The 14,788-nt window shown below is 41.2% G+C and overlaps 1 protein-coding gene across 1 annotated transcript in view; it reads right to left on the bottom strand.

Annotated features, from left to right (window-relative positions):
* The window catches only part of Ryr3 (ryanodine receptor 3), a 369,298-nt gene that overhangs the window by 303,907 nt on the left and 50,603 nt on the right, over window positions 1-14,788 (bottom strand). The window contains exons 5-6 of the mRNA XM_087910876.1: window positions 4,213-4,287; window positions 855-933 (exon numbers count right to left, since the gene is read on the bottom strand). Coding sequence (XP_087767002.1) covers window positions 855-933; window positions 4,213-4,287 — 154 coding nt within the window. The remainder of the gene's footprint in view (window positions 1-854; window positions 934-4,212; window positions 4,288-14,788) is intronic.

Below are 14,788 nucleotides of genomic sequence, written 5' to 3'. Positions count from 1 at the left end.
TATTTGGCTGATCATCAATATATATGTATATATATATATAATTATATATGTATTATATATATCTTTATTAACATACATTCATACACACATACAATGAGGTGGTTTCCAATGTATTTGATGCTTTGTAGAAGACAAATGACATTACATTATTTAGGGTTAAATTTAAGGCAAAAAATTCTCTTTGAACTAATTGTATCACAAAAGTTTTAAGTTTTGATCTAATAAACTGACACCTATTTATCATTATTTTCTTATTTATTTGACAATTATTTTGTTGTTGTTATATCATTTATGGCAAAAAATATTTCTCTGCTTTCAGAGATAGTTTTTGCTTAAAATACTACAGATAAAGCTGAGGTAAATTTATAGAAAATACACAATAAATATATGGAAAATACACTGGAATGCCAAAACTGAGGCTGGTGGGCATCACTGACTGACATTAGGGAAAGTGATTTGGGAATGACTTGTCTGAAGAATACAAAGGACCCACATCTCTAATCTAGACATCATATTTCACTACTAAGCCCTAATGAAGTCATTTTTATTTGTTTTCTTAGCAGTTACTCAGTACCTATAGTTCTCAAGAACTAAACTGTCCATTTATAGTAGTAAACCATTAAAACAATTTCCAGCACTTGGGCTTCAGGCCTCATACCCTCCCTGCCTTAGACTCCATATTTTCATATGCTTCACACACACTCCCTTGAATCATCTTCAAAAATATTTTTTATCAGTTTTATTGTTTTGGATGTTGTTGATGTGGAATTCCAAAGGAACAATATATCCAGCTTTTTTTCTCAAAAGTCCTTAGCACAAGATCCCGCTGGCTGAAGCAGGGAATGGCAGCTTACCTGTTGCATGTTCCCGCAGACCTACATCAAAGGCAAGCTTATCTGTCTGGGATCTTGATGTGGTCAAGCATGTTAGATACTGTGGAATAAGAGCAGATACGAGAAGTCAGACCCTTCTACCAAGGCCTGGTACCACCACTAGTTAGCTTCCTATTAAATGCAGGAAATCAGCAACTATAAAACAGGCTCAGCCTTCTTCCTCATTGGAAAGTTAAGTGACGTCATGCTTTTGGAAAATATTTTTGTGTTAATGTAAAATCTCAAAGACATTCTTATCTGATGATCTAGTAATGTCTAGAACTCTACCCAGAATGAATTGAAATGTTCAATATTCTTAGAAACTTTTAAAAATATTTTTAGCTTAACAGAACATTTAATTCACATCAACCATCGAACACTGGGATCATATTGGCCCCTTCCAGTGCTTGGCAGGAGGCTCTTCCACCAGTGGCTCCCATGGCTTCAACTGCAGCATCTTCCTTGACAGACTCAGTTCATTTTCAGCCTGAAGAATTGCCTCTTCTACTTCACTACCCTGAAGCAAGTTTTCTAATGTTTTAACATCTGGTTCCTCCAAATCCATCAGTTAAAGCTGTGTTTCATATACTCAGCTCAGGAAGAAGCTCAAAACTCAACCTTGGCCCTTCCTAACCTCCCCAGAGGCAGGCAGACTTGACTTGACCTTTTAACTTGAACTTGAGAACAATACGAATGGAACATCAAAGGCCAGCAGTAAAGAAGAGGCTAGGTCAGCTTTGATTCTTCTGTTTTCTGGAGTATTGTGCCACGAAGAGTACTGATAAAGGATGTGCAAAGAGCATACAACTTTATTTTTATAAGATGTTGAACTAAGAAGTCACATAAAATAGCACATTTGTACAGTTGACATATATGCAAAACTTAAATGTGTAAAGTATGATTAGAATGAATTATATTGGAATAATAATAAAATTGTGCTTGGATAAGTAAGGTGTGTGGAGGAAGCTGGGAAATCAGATAATTCCCCATTTAATTTAGTGCAACATGCTTTGAGAACTTCATATATAAGCACTGCCTCTACCTCTTTCCTGCCCCATTCGCTTCCAACTCCTCCCATGTGGTCCCCCAAATTCATGAAATCTTCTATTGCTTTTGTTATACATATATACATATGTATGCACATGCACACACACATCCCATTTATATATAATATATGTACATATATATATGTAATCTACTGAGCAATGTAATCTACATTATATATATATATGTAATCTACTGAGTCCATGTGTCCAGAGTTGATCATTTGAGGTTGGATAGTCTATGAGGGGCATTGTCCCTTGAGCAGAGGGCTTCTCCATCTCTCAGCAGCCATTGGCCCCTCCTATAGCTCTTCATCTAGGGTAGTGGTTCTCAACCTTCCTAGGGCTGTGACCCTTTGATATAGTTCTCAAGTTGTGGTGACCTCCCCAACCATAAAATTATTTTTGTTGCTACTTAATAACTATAAGTTTGTTACTGTTATGAATCACAATGTAAATACCTGTGTTTTCCAACAGTCTTAGGTGACCCCTTGAAAGGGCCATTTGACCCCAGGTTGAGAACCACTGATCTGGTGGATGGGGCTGTGTGGGATTTCCCCTCTCCGTGTTGCCTTGTCAACTGTTAGGAGTTTCTTTTAAAAGAATCTCTTGATATTTTAAACCTCTCAAAATAACATTTATCCATTTTTTTTGTGGATTATGACAACATATATGCAGGTGAAACTTTTAAACTGATCTTTAAAGCAGTTTAATAGAGGAAATAAACGAGGGCTGTTTCCTTGCCTCCTTGCTGATGCAGAGTGGTGTAGGCTGGGAGCAGAGCGGGAGGGGAAGAAGCACAGGCACACCTCCAGCTCTCTGCAAGCAGGTGGGAAACTGGTGCCTTATAAAGGCTTATTTCATAGGCTTTACACCAAAGCTACTTAAAAGAAAGCCAGCGTAGGGTTTATGTTAATTGGGAGTGAGGTTTTATTTTTCTCTCTTTCTTTTTTTAAAAGAGGAGAGAATTTAGGCATAAATAGTTCAAACATTTGCATCTTTACCAGGTGCTAGCCTGAGTTTTACGAGTCATGGGGGGCGGTATACTGTCTCAAGATTTCCTTATTCTATCTGGGCAGAAAAAAAACATACTCTAGGGTTCATTTGCTTTCTGAATAAGCAACATATTCTAAAAGATGGTCACCTCTCATTTCCAGAGATTGCCAGGCAAAGGGTCTCCCCATTCCAAACTGCTCCAGTACTCAAATACAGCTGGTCAGTTTTGTGCAGTCTTTTGCCATGAAGTACCAAAGCAGGCAAGGGTTCGGTCTGAAAGGTCAGCTCCTTACCAGTGCTCAGACAAAATATGCTGCAGCAAATCAATTATTTAGGACATAGCTGCTGAGCATGCTACAGTTTGGAAGTCCCAGCTTTGAGAAGTTTGTGTGGAGAACCTGTGAATGTGTGAGAATAAACAGTAATCCCCCTGTCCCTTCTTCTGCTGTTAGGATTGCATGCTGCCATGCCAACCTTCCCAGCAGGTGCTGGAGGTTTGAACTCAGGTCCTCCTGTTTGCCCCGTTAGTGGATCAGTTTTCCTAGGGTTAGAAAATGAAGAGCAATCTTCCTTACACCAAGAGCACGCACGAATTATACACTTAGGTGCTGAGAGCAAATACTATTGGAGGCCGCTCATATTATACTAGATCAACCTCACAATATTTGCCATAACTCCTTGCAAAACATCAGAAGTGTATGAATTTTTCAAGTTATATTTATTAAATTCTGCCTATTTTTCTTTCCAAGCTTTTGCTTTCCAAGTTCGGCTGAATTATCGCCATTCTAGCATTTTGGTTTCAAATCCCTGATTAGTATAGCCTGGGCCAGTTTTCTGTGACTGCCTTATCCATTATCTTCCTCCTGCCACTCGGTTAGCATACTACCTGGAAGGACTCAAATTCTCCCAGGACTGAAGGCCCTGGACACATTCCATTCGTTTCGCTGTGTACCAGTAGAGAAATTCCACACAAATCCCATTGGATTTGTTTTATTCGAATACGAAATAAATCAGTTACTCCACAGTTCATTTGATCAGTTATGCATTCGAGAAATATTTACTGGTTATATAGTGTATCGGTGGACTATACTTGGTGTGGTTAGGCTTTGTGAAGTTTAAAGAAAGGGAATGGTTCTTTGCCTCACCCACTGGGACACACATTCAGCGAACATAAATCCCTGGGTTATGTGGGAAGTGATAGGAAGGCAACAATGGACTGAATTATTTATATTCTGAACCGCTGTCAGTGTTCGTCCTTTCTTTCTAGTGAATGGTGAAAGCTGACATCTCCATGTGCTTACCATTCCACTGAAAGAATGCCTCAGGAGAATCGCGTGACCGTACAGCAGGGTCCTGTGGCTGCCCCCTTGTGCTGCCTGTGGGCATGAGGAAGAAAGCTGTCAGCACATAACAGCTGTGGCTTCTTTGGCAAAAAAAAAAAAAGCAACACGACGGTTTAGGATGCAGATCCTAAGAAAAATAACCATGACAAAACTCCCCAAGAATTCATTCAAGAAGCAAGTGTCCAGCCAATGGGCGAAAGGAGACTTTGTGAGCATAGCCATGCGGCATCCTAGGGAGAGGGCGGAAAGGCCTGCTGCTCTCCTCAGAAATGGCCACTGTCCAGGATGAGCAGAAACCCAAAGCTGTTCCACACTGAAAGCATGTAAATGAGGTACACTCTGCTTACCTTCCTTTGAGCTTCTCAGGAGCAACCGGGATGAGAGAGACACAAGAGTGAGGTAACTACAGCCTAGTGCAGGAGGGCACCATGGTGTGTGAGCATCCATGTGAACCGCGGAGCTTGCAGTCTTGTGTTCCCTTCCGGGCACGTGTGCTTTCTGCCAATCCAACTCAAATGATCTCACACAGATTTCACACAGATCTCACCAACCAGGGATGGCTCTGAAACCCATGACTTTAAAGGGCAACTAGTTCTGCAGAAATGGTTTCCTTAGTGGAGAGACCCATGTGACTGATCTCTCCGCCTCCCTCTGCACATCCATTTTGATGATTTGGTAGTGGTTGCCCAAACAGCAGAGAGGGAGGTCAGAGAAGATAAAATGGCCCAAAGGAAAACCATCCACTGGTGCCTGATTTTCTATGGGACTCTGATCCATACAATGTTATGCTGAAATGAACATCATACGCTATGAAAATCAAGCGGGACATCCTAGCTACAAGTGGGTATGAAGAACAGTCAGTTGAAACTGACAATTAAAATAAAGCAATTTAATTGACAATGAAAATAAAACAAATCCTGTATGATTTTGGTACCAATCCCACACTGTTTTGGTACTAACCTAATTCTCCCAACATCATGCTGATAGATCTTTAGGTAGCACAATTTTTTTAAACACACTCTTTTGAAAGAAGGTACTTGCTGCTTACTGGCTGTGTCTGCCCCAAGGGAGACTACACAGTCTGAGAGAGCGAACGAGATTGTGTGTGTGTGTGTGTGTGTGTGTGTGTGTGTGTGTATTTGCCCATGCTTGTGCTTGAGGAGGCCAGAAGTGGCCATGGGTTGTCTTTCTCACTAACCCTTTACCTTATTTTTTGAGACAGGGTTGCTCTTTAAACCTGGTCAAGTTGCCTGACTAGCCGAAAGGCTCCTGGAACCCTCCTGCCTCCTCCCCCTGGTGCTCAGATTGCAGGGGCATGCTGCAACGCTTGCTTTTCATGTGGGTGCTGGGGATCAGAACTCAGGTTCTCATGCTTACACGGCAGATGCTCTAACCCCTGAGCCATCTTCCCTGGACCACTAGCAAGAGGAATTTCAGCATTCTGTGTCTGTGGTCCAAAAGCATCTTTTATGCATCCTATTTTTCTCAGAGTTGCAGACTGGCTGCCCAAGGCGCTGTCTGCAGTTTTATCCTATCCATCCTGTCCCCTCCAGGCATGGCAACGAGCAATGTAGAGAACGAGAAGCAGGTGGTGGGGAGAGAAACAGAGGTCTGGATAATGAGCTATGAGTGATTTCATTTCGATTTTGTTTGGAGTAGTAGAATTGCTCTTTCACAGAGATTTTTCCCCTGTGTCATTCAACGAGTCTAAAGAGAAAAAAAAAAGACCAATGTGGTATATCGAAAAGAGGATAACTAAATATAAATGTGACTGTGTTCACCCCCTTATAGAGATATTTAAGGGTTCTTGGATTTTAATACCAAGTAGGATTATACAGCTCTTCACAATATTTCCAAATTTCATGAAACCATTTGCACTAACTTCAGCTGTATTTACAAATGTGTCAACACCTTACATTAAAATTAGATGTACTAAATCACTTTACATCTTGTCTGTCTAAGTGGAAGAGTCCCTATGAGTTTGTATCCTTACAACTTAACTGAGGTTTCCAATGTCTCATGCTGTATATACGTACTCCTACCATAAATAAGTGACTAAATTAGATGTCCCCTATCAACCGTGGGTTCCACTCTTTTCTAATTCTTCTGTGTTCCCACCAGCTCTGTAATTATCAGGAGTCAAGAGTTGCTGACTCTAAACAGTATCACAGAGTGACTTGGGCTGTTCTTCTTCTCTGATATGTCTAGAAACACTGATGGGACCTCATGTCTTTCATTACGATGCCACCAGAGAAAGAAAGGGATTTAAATGCCTGGTGGAATGGAATCTAATTTGCTCTGCAGACCCTTAGAGCCTCACATTCCAGTTTCTCTTATATAAGGCAGCAGTTTGTAGATGTCGGGGGACTTCAGAATCACCAGGTCCCCACTCCACAGTGGCCTGGGGCTGGCCCAAGGATCTGCATTTCTAACAAGGTCTAGGTGATACTGATGCTGCTAGTCTAAGGCCAAAATTTTGGGAATTACCATTAGGGGAATGGATGGCTCTGGTGCTAGGATGGAAGAGGATCTGTTTATTATTATTGTAATGTTGATTTCTGCTATGGAGCAATGCTATGTATGCATCAGGTATTTTACACACTATCACAGTCCATCCCCATGGTGACCTTTCAAGGTTGCAATGAATGTTACATTTAATATGAGAGGAATCTGGTACCTAAAGAGGGTGCCTTGCTGTATGTGTCACAGTTGATACGATAGTACCATATACACTTGGGTTAACAACGGATCTTCATCTCTTTTTCCTAATGTGTTCACAGTGATTTCACAAGCCACCAATGGGAAGAGATGCAGAGACATCTTTCATGGGACTCATATAGCTGGGATCTAATTAGCTCAAATCCTGTGGCAGGCACACAACACAGAATGGTACACAGGAAACATCTCACTTGATATTAACTAGTGATGCAATGATAATCACCCCCATTTTACAGCCACGTGAACTGACGCTTAGATTAAATTGCTTGCTCAAAGTCATACAGGTCCCAAGTGCAGAGTGGGAACACCACAAAGGGTGTTTAACCATGCACCACAGTATTGCCTTTTCTGCCGTGTGGCAGGGGAGATGGAACTTGGACAAGATAAAGCCTTGTTACATGAAGAAACAGCATACACATTAAAGAAGTGAAGCACAAAAGTTTAAATAGACCATGAGGGTAAGAGTATGTGCTAAGGAATGGCTCTATTGAAGAGGTAGACCAAACACAGACTGCACATTAAAGAAGTGAATTCTCTGCATCAGGATTGGAAGTTTTTCTCTGAGAGCCCACACGGCGAGTATGTTAGGCTCTGTGATCTCTGCCTTACAGTTACCGAATCCTACCTCACATATTTTGTAAAGGAATATGTTCAAAGTTTAGACAACAATTTTACCCTAGCACACTGCACAAATAAAAATGACAGGCTGGATTTTGCCTGCTGCTGCAAGTTGTCAAACCTTATCACATTTACCTGAGTTGGCTCCCTTACACCCCTCTGACATCAGCTACCAGGACCACATTCCCCTTTACTTCTGCTCTGGCCTCACTGACTGCTCTGCGCTTTTCAGATAACCTTGTTCCTACCCCAGGGCTTTTGCACATGCATTCCTCTCTTCCCAGAATATACTTCGAATGTCTTCACAATCAACTTCTACATTAGATTAATTTCTCCTTCCAAAATATTCCATTAGAAAAGTTTCCTATTATCATTCTTTATCAGAAGATCTGTTGAATATGACCCACCACACTTCAAAAGCCATGGTTCCAGAAGGCTCTACAGCGTGCGGCTGTTTTTGGAAGTGCCTGCTTTGATTTTCTCTTCTTTGCTTATCCCACATCTCACTTCTGTTCTACTCAGGCTATAAAAGAACGAAAATGTCTCTCTAGAAGATTGCAGGACACAGTAGAGACTTTTGCACAGGATGGGAGGTATGAATTTCTCTAGATACAAGACAGCTAAATTACCATGGGGCCATTGAAGCGTAGGACAATGAGAATGCATGAGCTCAATACTAAAAGTGAAGGAGCAGGAATCAGTGAAGGAGGGTTAACCTCGCAGAGTTAGCTGGTTCAGTTATTTCACCACGAAAGATTCAATTCAGGACTATTATAAATTATTGAGATTTTTATAGCCTACTGAGGTGAGTAGTACCTTTGAGGAGAAACAAAAGAAATGACTGAATAAAATTTCAGATTTGATTAAATGGAAAAGTACACTTTGGTACACCAAATGGGAAAAGGAAAATTTGTTAATTGCCTATTCCCCTAAATTTCACATGTAGATTCTGTGTGGTTTTGATTAAGACTAAGAGGGTAGTTTGGAGTTTGACAAAATTGTGGGTGAAATTAAGGCTGAAATATGAACAATGAGAAATTTTGATTCTGAAAGGAAACTTTTTAGAAATGCTTTTAAGCAAAATTGTCTAATTCAGTGTGCAGCAGATTCACAAAGAAGCATATGGAGATTTCAGACAGTAGGTAAAGATCTGACACCGTGAACCATAGTCTACAAGGAGGCAGTTCTTGTACAGAAGAGAGGCAGGATTAAGTCATATCTCTTGTATGTGATTAGCAAGTCGGAGAGACGGTCAGCATCGGCCAATGAGAGGATAAGAACATCAGATCATGGGGAGTTAGAGAGTTAAATATTCTGCTTTAAAATTAAATTACAGAACAATTAGCGTGCAACACAATAATCTCCATCCTTTGTTGATGTTCTGAAGAGGTATGAGCGTTCGAAGGGAACCAAAGGCAGATATGACTGTACCCAAGCCAATGAGCACCAGAAGACTGGAACCCGAGGCACTTAATAGACCACACAAAGACCTTGGACCACAGTGACAAAGGGTTCATGACTCATTGAGATGCGGCAGAAAACTGGGCCTCAACTAAAGAACTAGGCAAAAGCAATAAATAAATGATAACTATCAGAATGAAATGAAAACACATGGAAACATTTTTATTTCTTTCAGCAATGAAAGAAATTGAAATTATGTGGGTCTTGGCTTTATCACTTTATATCTACAAAATGTGCAAAGATGGAAGGGAAAAAGCTGTGTGAACTGTGACTTAGCTGATGCGAGCCTATGTAAGGCGGTGCCTGGTACAGCCCTTTTGCAAGGCAGTATATAAAATGAGCCATAAGGAAGTCCATAACCTCTGCTATTATAATTTTACTTCTGGGAATAATTCAAAATGAGCAAGAACATATGCACATAGTCGTGGCAAGGACCTTATAATGGTCACAACAAAACGGAAGGAAACCTGGCAAGAATCTAAGTATGCAACAGGAGTCTTATCTGTTAAACCATGGGAATTATTTAGGATGCTCTAGTCTCCAACCATTAAAGGCTGACATCAAGAGAGGTAGGTAGAAAGAGAAAATATTTATGGTGCACCACTGTGGCAAGATGCATAATGCAAAGCACCTAACCACTGCTTGTATATATACAGAAATGATGAGAAAATCCCAGGACACTGAAGACGGCTCAGCCAGCCAAATTCTTGCCTTCAAAACCCAAGGAACTGAGATTGATCTCCAAAACTCACATAGAATATGCTGGGTGTGATACTGAATGCCTGCAATCTCAGTGCTGGGAGCCTGAGGCAGGCGGAGTTCTGAGTTTTGCTAGACAGCCAGCATAACCTGCCTGGTGCCCTTTGGATACAGTGAGAGAGTCCTTGTCAGTAAGTAAATAAGGCAATTAATTAACTAATTAATTAATTAATGGTGGCTAGCATCTGAGGAATAAGACCAAGATTTTCTTCTGGTTTCCAAATGCATGTGTGTATTTTTACACACATATGCACGTGTACCTGCAAACACATGTACTCATTTCCTCATGAACTGGCACCCACATGTGCACACATACATAGACATACACCTGCAGATATGCATATTCACCCACATATGAAAATGAACACACATATACACATTCACCTGTACACACAGGTACTAACCCACATATGAACATTCACACATGTACACACACACACACATGTATGTGTACCCCATCCACATAAACAAAACAGTAAAATAACAACCTGCATAGTTGCAGAACTATTGTACTTTATCCTGGGTCTAATCTTTCTGTAACACTCTTACCACATCATCGTCTCAATAAGTTGCATAAATGTGTGGATGGGAGACAACATGCTGCATGCTTTTAAAGAGATGGACTTCCATGAATATACTTAGTCTGTTCATTAAACTTTTAGTTGCTGAAAGGTGCTGTGTTTTTACCAGGATCCTCACTAAATGACTCAGCCTATATGAAAGGCAACTGGAGCCACCGTTTCTCTGCTTGCTTTTAGATACTGGCTCTCAAGTGCTATTCTCCAACCTGGTGTGACAAACCCTCAGAGGAAGTGTCTATTTAAGACACCCGAGCTCTTATTTCATCATTTCTTGAGTCTTACTCCAGATTCTCTTGCCATGAGATGTCCATACCATGTGTGGGTCCCTAGCCCACCAGCACCTCTGAATCTGTAGGTTCAACACTTTGAATTTCACTCTCGTTTCTGGGGACTTGGTTCTACACAATTCAGTGTTTCTCATGGATGCCTGTGCAGTTAGCAGAGGCCTGATCTGTCTTTCCCTACAGCTGCAGGCTTGTGGACCACCATGTCAGGCCATATTTCCAAGACTTAGCCCAACTAGCTACTCTTCTGTGAGGGTTAAATAAATAGGGATGGGTAATACCTCTTCAGCTCTGAGGATTTAAAAGGAACCAATGAGACTTTTCAGGTAGATCTTAAACTGTGAATGCCTTCCAAATAGGGACAACTTTTCCTCTTTAGTTACAGTGGAAGAGAGACTTTGCTAAAGCATACTGGAATTCAAACAGCACATCTCAGGGCCAGGAGGGCCCTGACTGAAGGTTAATATGACCCATGACTAGGAACCAGAGTCAGAAAACACGACAACAGAAATTCTACAGGTATCATAATTCCATCTCAAATCTGTGTGGACTCCAGGAATACAAATATCAGGTTCTTAACTTTCTTCTCCTCCACTGTTTTGGGTCAGACCTACTGCTCAGCTATGTAACTGCCAAAGCCTGTTTTTCCTGGACTGGAGAAAGATTCTCTTTCCCTTCTACAGCTCTCTACTGTGGGGAATCAAAACATGTCATGAGAATAAGGCATCCACTTGTAATTAGACACTTAGATTTTCTACTCATTACAGTTGATTACTAGGCTAGAACCAGCAGTCTTCACTGCCTGAGATGCTGGTTGCTGAAGCAATAGGATGAAATCCCAAAGAGGTCCCTCCCTAAGAAGTCCTTCATATGCATGTGTGGCAGCTCAGCCTGAGTAGTGCTCCCCCTTTAGACAGATCTAAGTGAGAGAAGGCCTTCACATTCCAGGCATCTTCCAGAGGCTCTTGGGATTTCAATAAAACACCAAATCATGAAGCAGAATTTGAATGAAGTTCTGAAAAGAGGAAGAAGGTATAGCATCCAGCTGCCCTAGTTTCCTGAATCCAGGATTTACGGCACTCTCATTTGAAGTTCGCTGATGTTGAAGAAATCCTTAGTATACCCTTCGCCTTTAGTTAAAAGGAATGTTGTATATGATGGCAGAAGGTCTATGGTCATCACTACTCCATCAGTTTCTAAGCTGTTGTCCTGAGGACAGCAGGGCAATAGGGATCCCAGGGAACCTCACTTCCCACATCCCAAGACTGTCCTCTCATAGTCTCTTGATACCACAGCACAGAAGATGCCCTGAAGATAGCTCAGAGAGGGTGCTCTCTTATGACTTCCTTTATTTTTTGAAATACATGCAGCTTACTGCTAAACAAATTCAACAATATTCCTTGACTCATGCCTGCCAATATATGTCACATTCACTATTCTCCTGCTTTATGAGTGATTGGATCCATCCAGCCATTCCTCTTGGAAGTCCCTAGGATGATTTCTCCTGGATGAAAAGGTAGTCAAAGAATTTAGTTCATGTCATTAATTTTATAATCTGATGAAAGTATTCTAGGACAATAGAATCTAATTTAAGAAACTGAGAATTTTGGGTCTTTATGGTCATGAAATATGTTTGAGAAAGAAATCAGAAGAAATGATTCTAATAAGAAAGTAACTGGCTCATTTCTTTCCAAAGTATACTTGTCATTGGGCAGAAACACACACAGCGTACTGTAGGCTCTTCTAGGATGCCGACCTGGTATCTACTGCACTTGAGTGTGGTCCATTGGGTAAGGATAAATTGACTTGGGCCATTTAGAGACGGTAGAACTATTGCTGTGGAGACAAAGTTGGTTCTTCTCTGAAACAAAATGCTCCTCCTCAGAAGGAAGAGCCCCAGGATGCTGTACTCTTAAACTCCAATGGCATGGCTAAACACCCAAGGAATCTTTTTCCTTCTAAATCTTCAAAAGCAAATCTAGGCTGGCGAAAGCATGGTGACCAAGCTTTACAATTGGAGCATATGAAGCCTTGGGTTCAACTCCCAAAGTTGACAAAAGTTGTTGACTTCCAAGCATTGCTGCAGATTGGTGCAACCATTTCCCTACTCTGTATCATGAGCTACTGTGGCTAGTGACAGGACACTGTGGTCCCTGCTAGGTCTGAGCTGTGGCAAGCACTGTAACTGAAGTGGGAGGGTGTGTTTTCTCCATCCAAAGGTGAGCGGGTGGCTGCTTGGGGGTGGCTTTTCTGAGCTGATTCCACTCTTTGAGCATCTCTGCCATGGGAAGAGTGGGCTGCTCTAACACGCAGCCTTGAGAAGTCAAGGCACCTTTAAAAGAACAAACCGACAGGCTATTTGTCAAGGCATTAGTGACATTTAGACCGATGACAAGTATACTTTGGAAAGAAATGAGCCAAGTACTTTCTTATTAGAATTAATTTTCCCCCTTTCTTCCACATCAAACAGATTTCGTAGAACCAGACAGTGCCAAGTTCATTCTTCACAGAAAAGGGCCCGGCAGCCAGAGTTTTTTCTCAGCCACTACCCTGGTTGTTATTTGAATTCCCTATACTAGATTGCTGGTGAAATAGCAGGCCAGTGCCATACAGGGTCAGGACGGGGAACTTTGCCCAACAATTTCTTGATTTTTACCAAGTTTAATGTATAATCAATATTTCCTACCAAGAACCTAATATGGTTGGAGTACCAAGAAATGAAAACTTTAACATTATCTCTTTCATTTTTCTCTACTAAAATATTAGCTTATCCCAGACACCGGCAGATTTAAAAATAGGATAAAGCACCTACTACTTGCACACAGTAACTCTTACTGGGTGGATTCAAAAGCACCTCAAACTGGCCATAATATGCTGTCTGATTCTGTCCCCTTTCTCTTCTGAAGTTCTTAAAGTTACCCTTTACTTCCTCTTTTCTAAGCGTCCTATATTAAACCACCGTCCTCCTTCATTTTATCATGCTCTGTCCCCACTGCACTGACCCCACTATGATCCTGCTGTATAAAGATGGATTCCTGCTGATTTCTCCACAGCCCTGGAATGTGCCTAAAGCCAACTGCATACACCTAAGTAAAACAGCTCGAGTTCTCCCAGCAGCACAGGAAATGACATTAGGTGGAGAAACTCCTTCTCTGGGCTCTGTATGCATGGAGTCTGCAGATGAAAGATCAGCTGATAGCTGATCCTGATACTTAGCTTCAGCATCAGCACCAGATGCTGTTCTGAGGGCACCACTCTTCTGAACCCTGCGTGGGTTCATTATGGAGATGGAGGCCTAGATCCTAGATCCTAGACCAAAAAAAAAAAAAAAAAAAAAGGACTTTGCATGAAACAAAACAAAAAAAAGAAACCCCCAACACAAAATGTGGGCCACTTTGCTGAGATTGAGATTTTGATTTCTTTTGTCTGTATTAGGCCACAGGATATTATCTCAGGATAATTCTTTTTTAAATTGATTTTATTGAGCTGCTCCCCTCCCTTCCTCTCCCCTCCCCTTCGACCCTCTCCCATGATCCTCATGCTCCCAATTTACTCAGGAGATTTTGTCATTTTCTAATTCCCAAGTAGATTAGATTCATGTACGTCTCTCTTAGCGTCCTCGTTATTGTCTAGGTTCTCTGGGATTGTGATTTGTAGGCTGGTTTTCTTTGCTTTATGTCTAAGAGCCACTTATGAGTGAGTACATATGATATTTGTCTTTCTGGGTTTGGGTACTTCACTCATTGTGATGTTTTCTAGATCCATCCATTTGCTTGCAAATTTCAAGATGTCATTATTTTTCTGCTGTGTAGTACTCCATTGTTTAAATGTACCACATTTTCCTTACTCATTCTTCAGTTGAGGGGCACTTAGGTTTTTTCCAGCTTCTGGCTATGACAAACAATGCTGCTATGAACTTAGTTGAATACATGTCATTGTGGTTTGATTGAGCATCCTTTGGATATATACCCAAAAGTGGTATTGCTGGGTCTTGAGGAAAGTTGTTTTCTGATTTTCTAAGAAATCACCATACTGACATCCAAAGGGTCTATACCAGTTTGCAATCCCACAAGCAAGGCAGGAGTGTTCCCTTTACCCTACATTCTCTCCAGC

The sequence above is a fragment of the Myodes glareolus genome, chromosome 10 (genome assembly GCF_982192425.1).
Source record: "Myodes glareolus chromosome 10, mMyoGla1.1, whole genome shotgun sequence".
NCBI classification, from domain to species: Eukaryota; Metazoa; Chordata; class Mammalia; order Rodentia; family Cricetidae; genus Myodes; species Myodes glareolus.
This window is presented reverse-complemented; position numbering and strand designations above follow the sequence as displayed.